The sequence below is a fragment of the Panicum virgatum genome, chromosome 5K, assembly GCF_016808335.1.
Source record: "Panicum virgatum strain AP13 chromosome 5K, P.virgatum_v5, whole genome shotgun sequence".
Classification (NCBI taxonomy): Eukaryota; Viridiplantae; Streptophyta; class Magnoliopsida; order Poales; family Poaceae; genus Panicum; species Panicum virgatum.
In genome coordinates, this window is record NC_053140.1 from 42,645,711 (window position 1) to 42,651,947 (window position 6,237).

Sequence of the window (6,237 nt, forward strand, 5' to 3'; positions counted from 1 at the left end):
TTGATGAAACAAATGTTTGGCATTCGAGGCTTTGTCACGTTAATTTTGGTTGTATGATGCGCTTAGCTAATTTGAGTTTAATTCCAAAGTTTACTTTTGTAAAAAATTCTAAGTGTCATATATGTGTTGAATCAAAACAAACTCGCAAGCCTCATAAGGCCGCGGAGGCGAGGAGCTTGGCACCCTTAGAATTAATTCATTCTGATTTGTGCGAAATGAATGGAGTGTTGACAAAAGGTGGTAAAAGATATTTTATGACTTTGATTGATGACAGTATTAGATTTTGTTACATCTATTTGTTGAAGTCAAAAGATGAAGCTTTACACTACTTTAAAATTTATAAAGCTGAAGTAGAAAACCAACTTGAGATAAAGATCAAAAGAGTTAGGTCAGATCGTGGTGGCGAGTACTTCTCAAATTTATTTACTTTATTCTGCGAGGAACATAGTATTATTCATGAGAGGACGCCTCCCTATTCACCTCAGTCAAATGGGGTTGCCGAAAGAAAGAACCGCACTCTAACGGATTTGGTTAACGCCATGTTAGATACAGCGGGACTTTCCAAGGAATGGTGGGGTGAGGCTATATTGATTGCATGTCATGTCCTAAACCGTGTTCCTACAAAGAATAAAGAGATAACACCATTCGAGGAATGGGAGAAGAAAATGCCAACACTTTCATACTTACGTACATGGGGTTATTTGGCAAAAATGAGTGTGCCAATAACCAAGAAACGTAAGCTTGGACCTAAAACTGTGTATTGTATCTTTCTAGGTTATGATATTCACAGCGCTGGGTATAGATTTTTAATAGTGAAATCTGGAGTACCTGACATGCATGTTGGTACTATAATGGAGTCCAGAGATGCTACATTTTTTGAAAACATTTTTTCCATGAGAGATGAAACAAGTTCATCTAGGTAAGAGTTCATCGAGGATGATAGCTCTGCTGAGCCGATAGAACACAATGAACATACATTTGTGGAAAATCCTGAGGAGGATAACAATGATGCTCTGAGAAAGAGCAAGATACAAAGGACTGTAAAGTCTTTTGGTGATGATTTCATTGTATACCTCATAGATGATACACCCAGAACCATTGAAGAGGCATATTCATCTACTGATGCTGACTATTGGAAGGAAGCAGTGAGGAGTGAGATGGATTCTATTATGTCTAATGGAACCTGGGAGGTCATTGAACGTCCTTATGGATGTAAACCGGTTGGATGCAAGTGGGTGTTCAAGAAAAAGCTTAGGCCAGATGGTACTATTGAAAAGTACAAGGCTATGCTTGTGGCCAAGGGTTATACCCAAAAAGAAGGAGAAGATTTTTTTGACACTTATTCACCAGTTGCCCGATTGACCACAATTCGAGTGTTACTTTCCCTGGCAGCCTCTTATGGTCTTCTCGTTCATCAGATGGATGTTAAGACGGCTTTCCTCAATGGAGAATTAGAAGAGGAGATCTATATGGATCAGCCGGATGAGTTTGTATCAAAGGGTCAAGAAGGAATGGTTTGTAAGTTGTTGAAATCTTTATATGGTCTCAAACAAGCGCCTAACCAGTGGCATGAAAAGTTCGACATAACTTTGACGTCTGCTGGCTTTGTTATGAATGAAGCTGACAAATGTGTGTACTATCGCTATGGTGGGGCTGAAGGAGTGATTTTGTGCTTGTATGTGGATGACATACTGATCTTTGTCACTAGCCTTAATGTGATTAAGGAAGTCAAAGAATTTTTATCTCAAAGTTTTGAGTTGAAGGATCTGGGAGAAGCTGATGTTATCCTTAATATAAAGCTGGTAAAAGAGAGCAATGATGGGGTGATTCTTACACAGTCTCACTATGTGGAGAAGGTGTTAAGTCGCTTTGGTTATAGCGACTATAAACCTGTCTCAACACCATATGATTCCATTTTAATTCTTAGGAAGAACAAAAAGATAATGCGAGATCAGCTGAGATATTCTCAGATCATTGGTTCATTGATGTATTTAGCTAGTGCTACAAGACATGACATCTCGTCTGCTATAAGCAAACTGAGCCGGTTTGTTTCAATCTCGGGAGATGATCATTGGAAGGCTCTTGAAAGAGTAATGCGCTATCTAAAGGGGACAATGAACTATGGAATTCACTACACCGGGTACCCAAGGGTACTAGAAGGATATAGTGATTCAAACTGGATTTCTGATGCTGATGAGATAAAGGCCACAAGTGGATATGTGTTTACACTTGGTGGTGGAGTTCTTTCCTGGAAGTCTTGCAAGCAGACCATCTTAACGAGGTCAACTATGGAAGCAGAACTCACAGCATTAGATACCGCCACTGTTGAGGCTGAGTGGTTTCGTGAGCTCCTTATGGACTTGCTGATAGTTGAAAAACCGATACCGGCAATTCTAATGAACTGTGACAATCAAATGGTGATTGTCAAAGTGAACAGTTCAAAGGATAATATGAAGTCATCTAGACATGTGAAAAGGTAGTTGAAATCTATCAGAAAATTGAGAAACTCCGGAGTTATAGCCCTGGACTATGTTCAGACGGCTAAAAACCTGGCAGATCAGTTTACAAAGGGTCTTTCACGAAATGTGATAGACAATGCATCTATGGAATTGGGCTTGAGACCCACGTGAATCATTTTATAGTGGAAACCTGTCCTATGTGATCGAAGATCCCGTGAATTAAGATGGTGAAACAAACTAAAGTCTGACTGAGAGAAGAGAACCTTTGTGAAAAGGGCTCATTCCGTGTATAAGGTGTATTTCTCTTGTAATCTGTATGGCAGGTTGGTCTATACCTTAATGTATTCCAGGTGGTTTCTTTAAAACAAATGGGTTGTTTTCTTGAAACAAAGATGTTGTCCTACAGAACATCTGAAAGAAACACACATATATGAGTCTGACTACTGGTCATGGTCTATGAGAACTGGGTATTCTCTAGAAACTCATGAAGGGCCTGGAGTATGACTTATAAGCTCCAAACCGCGGGGATGCTTTTGCAGCCTAGTACCAGTGTAGGGCTCTGGTCAAACTTGTTTGCACAAGACTGGCAATTCAAGGCATAGTCCATTGTATAGTTGTGAATAAGTGTAGCTTTTGTTCTAGATGGAAGTTCAACTTAACAGTCTCTGTCAAATACTGGTATATCAATGAGGGAATGAGGGCATTTCTAGTGTGGCTTGAATTTCTTGGTGGGGATTGTTGGAATTATGGGCTTGGCCCATTTATTCTAATCAATACAATAAAAGAATTTAAAACCCACTATTAAATGCTAGGGAATCAATTACTTAATTCCGTACCGGGATTTGAGGAGGATCTCAACCGACTTAAAGGGTGGACTTCATGTACACCACTTATGAAGCCGGTAGGAGGAGGTCGGTGAACCACACGCGCGCGCGCTCGCTGGGCCCTACGATCACGATCCCTACCACGCCTCGCGTGTCCTCGCCGCCCCCGTCCACCACCGCGCCTCGCCTTCCGCTCCAGTGAGTCGAGCCGGAGCGGAAGGCTCCCGAAAATCGAGTCCGGCTCGGCGCAGCGCTATGGATCACACGAATGCTCCGGTGATGCTAGCAAACATCATTTAGATCACACGAATGCTTTGGGAACGCTAGCAAACTTCTTTTAGATTAGATCTCACGCCATTCATAGCGATGCAAATACCTGATTAATCACCGGATATTTAGCAAACATGAACGAACACAGCATGGATGACAGAATATTCATGGATGACACGACAATGATCCAAAATTACTACCCCGTCTCCACCGCGCGCGGCTGCCCTGATTATTCTTCCATCTCGGAAATCCCTAAAACCTTACCATGGACACCGAAAATCCCTAAAACCTAACAGAAATCACGAGGGAAGTCTAGGACAATCTGGAACAAAAAAAAAGCACTGCAATTTCCATGGACACGGACTCGCGGCGGCGCGCGGCCGCCGGACGATCGATCAGTTGTCGCCAAGTAGCATCCGGCCGACCTCGAAGGAGACGAAGGCGTCGATGCAGGCGTACTTGATCTGCTGGGTGGTGAGGTAGTAGTCGTTCCAGCGGCCGAGCCTCACCTCTTCCGGCTTGTCGAGGTCGACGCGACCCGTCTCCTCCGCCGCGACCTCGGCCAGGTCCACCGCGTTGGCCACGTTGAGGTCTTCGTCGTTCCAGAGCCGCGCCGCGTCCGCCGCCACGCCCACGCCGACAAACCTGTAGTCGGGGTCGGCGAGGAACTCCTTCAGCGCGGCGGGGTTGTAGTCGGCGTGGAGGAGCTGGAACACGAGGCAGCGGCGGCCAACGCAGAGCTGGAGGAGCGCGGTGGGGCTGTACCCGGGTCCGAAGAGGGGCCTCCACTCCACGTCGAGCCCGACGATGAGGTCGTGCAGGCGGCGGCGGTGGACGGAGAGGACCTCGTCGACCCAGGCCTTCACGGACGCGCCGGAGGACGTCACGATGGTGGTGATCGCGCCGCCCTCGAACATCACCCTGCACACATCGGTCTTGGCCATTGGATCCCTTCTCTAAACCCTCTGCTTCTCTCTTGCGAAACAAGATGGTCTGGGAAAGGCGAATCAACCGGGGGCTTACGAAAGGCAACTGCTTGGAGAACTGGGGTACTCCTATATAGCAGGAAGGAGGACCAAAGAGTCCAAACCGTGCGCCCTGTGAAGAGTGTAAATGACACATTTACCCCTGCTTTATCTCCGTTTCGCACACTTTCTTTTGAGGGACCTCTCTATCCACAATTAGCAAGCATCAATTTGGAGAAAGTAAGAGCCTCTTCTGAAAATTACTCACCTTCTATGCACTATATATTTTCTCTTTCCATAGCCAATAATATTTTTTGCATTTTTGGATATAACAAATTACTCAAAAATTATATGGTAGAGAAAGGAATTTGTCTGTATTTGAGTAGGAGGGGGTATTTTGGTAAGCCCCAAAAATATTTTGATATTAGGATGGAAAAGATGCTCTAAGATTCCCAAAATACCTCATTTCTTGAAGGATTAGATCTCTTGTCTAGCTTTAGTTAAATGTCACTTGCAAAAGAGTATATACTAGATTTTATGCAATTGTTTTAATATTTTCTTTATTTTTTGTTTATTCATATGTCTTGAAATTCACAAGTGCCTCTCTTGCTCAACAAGATGGTATGGAAAAGCAAAATCAACCGCACTCCATAAGCCCGGTGAAAGCTGAACTGGAAAATGGAGTAGCAGGACGCTAGGAGCCCGGGACGCTAAGACCACTATGAAGAGGAGGAAATGGAAGCACATTTGCGCTACCCTCTTTCAATTTTACATATTGTGTATTTTGGGCAGAAGCCGCTGTCTCTCTGAAAGGATCGGGTGCTCTAGCCTAAAAGGGGGAGGGGGTGAATTAGGCACTCTAAAAAAAACTTAGACATATGGCTCCAACTAGTTTTCACAAAACTTAAACTAAAACAAGCAATCTAGATATGCAACTATGGTTGTTCTAGTGTGAAACCCCTATTCCAAAAGAGTTTAGCATCCTATAGCCTTTCCTATCAAGAAACTATTCTATGAAAGTAAAAACATACAAAATGCTAGTATGAAATGCGGAAGCTTAATGAGCGGGATAGGAGATAGCAAACTCTTGACGCGGGTGTTTATCCTGTGGTTCAGTTAGCCACAAAGGCACACCTACATCCACGTTGTTGTAGAACTCACTAAGCGTATTGTTACTCGGCCACCAAGTCTCTTCCGTGAACACAATCACGGTCACCTTGGCCCCGGGTTCCACTAAGGAGCTCCTCCACAAAAGATGGGGTCTCCACGTCCCCCGCACAAAGTGTCGTCGCCGCTCCACAAGGTCAAGAAGTTCATCAATTGAAGGAGAATCGGAGTCATCATCACTTACATCGTTATCCATACCTTTGGCCATAAAGCAAGTGTTTCATGATGATCCGAAGTTGGTGCGGGTGGTGAATCTCTTGCTTGATTCATCGCTTGAGCTAGCACTTGATTCTTCACCACCACTAACCCATTCACCAAATATGGCAAATGATTCATGCTTGGGCTTCTTCTCCTTCTTTTTCTTGTTTTTCTTGAATTTCTTCTCAATCTTCATAAGTTGATGGTGAGGCCCATCTTTGAGGAAGACCATATACCCCATTGAGTTGATTTCCTTTAAGCACTTGTTCATCTTCTTTACTTGCTTGTAGAGGTCAGGGTGCATTGGCTCTTGATCATCACTTGAGGAGCTTCTTGCATCCTCTTCTTTCTCAT

The 6,237-nt window shown here is 44.0% G+C and overlaps 1 protein-coding gene across 1 annotated transcript; it reads right to left on the minus strand.

Moving 5' to 3' along the window:
* Positions 1-3,644: 3,644 nt before the first annotated feature.
* LOC120710065 (Werner Syndrome-like exonuclease) lies at positions 3,645-4,562 on the minus strand. The gene has a single exon (XM_039995708.1). It carries the CDS (start codon positions 4,495-4,497, stop codon positions 3,949-3,951), a length of 549 nt encoding a protein of 182 aa, XP_039851642.1. The 5' UTR covers positions 4,498-4,562; the 3' UTR covers positions 3,645-3,948.
* Between the last annotated feature and the right edge of the window lie 1,675 nt (positions 4,563-6,237).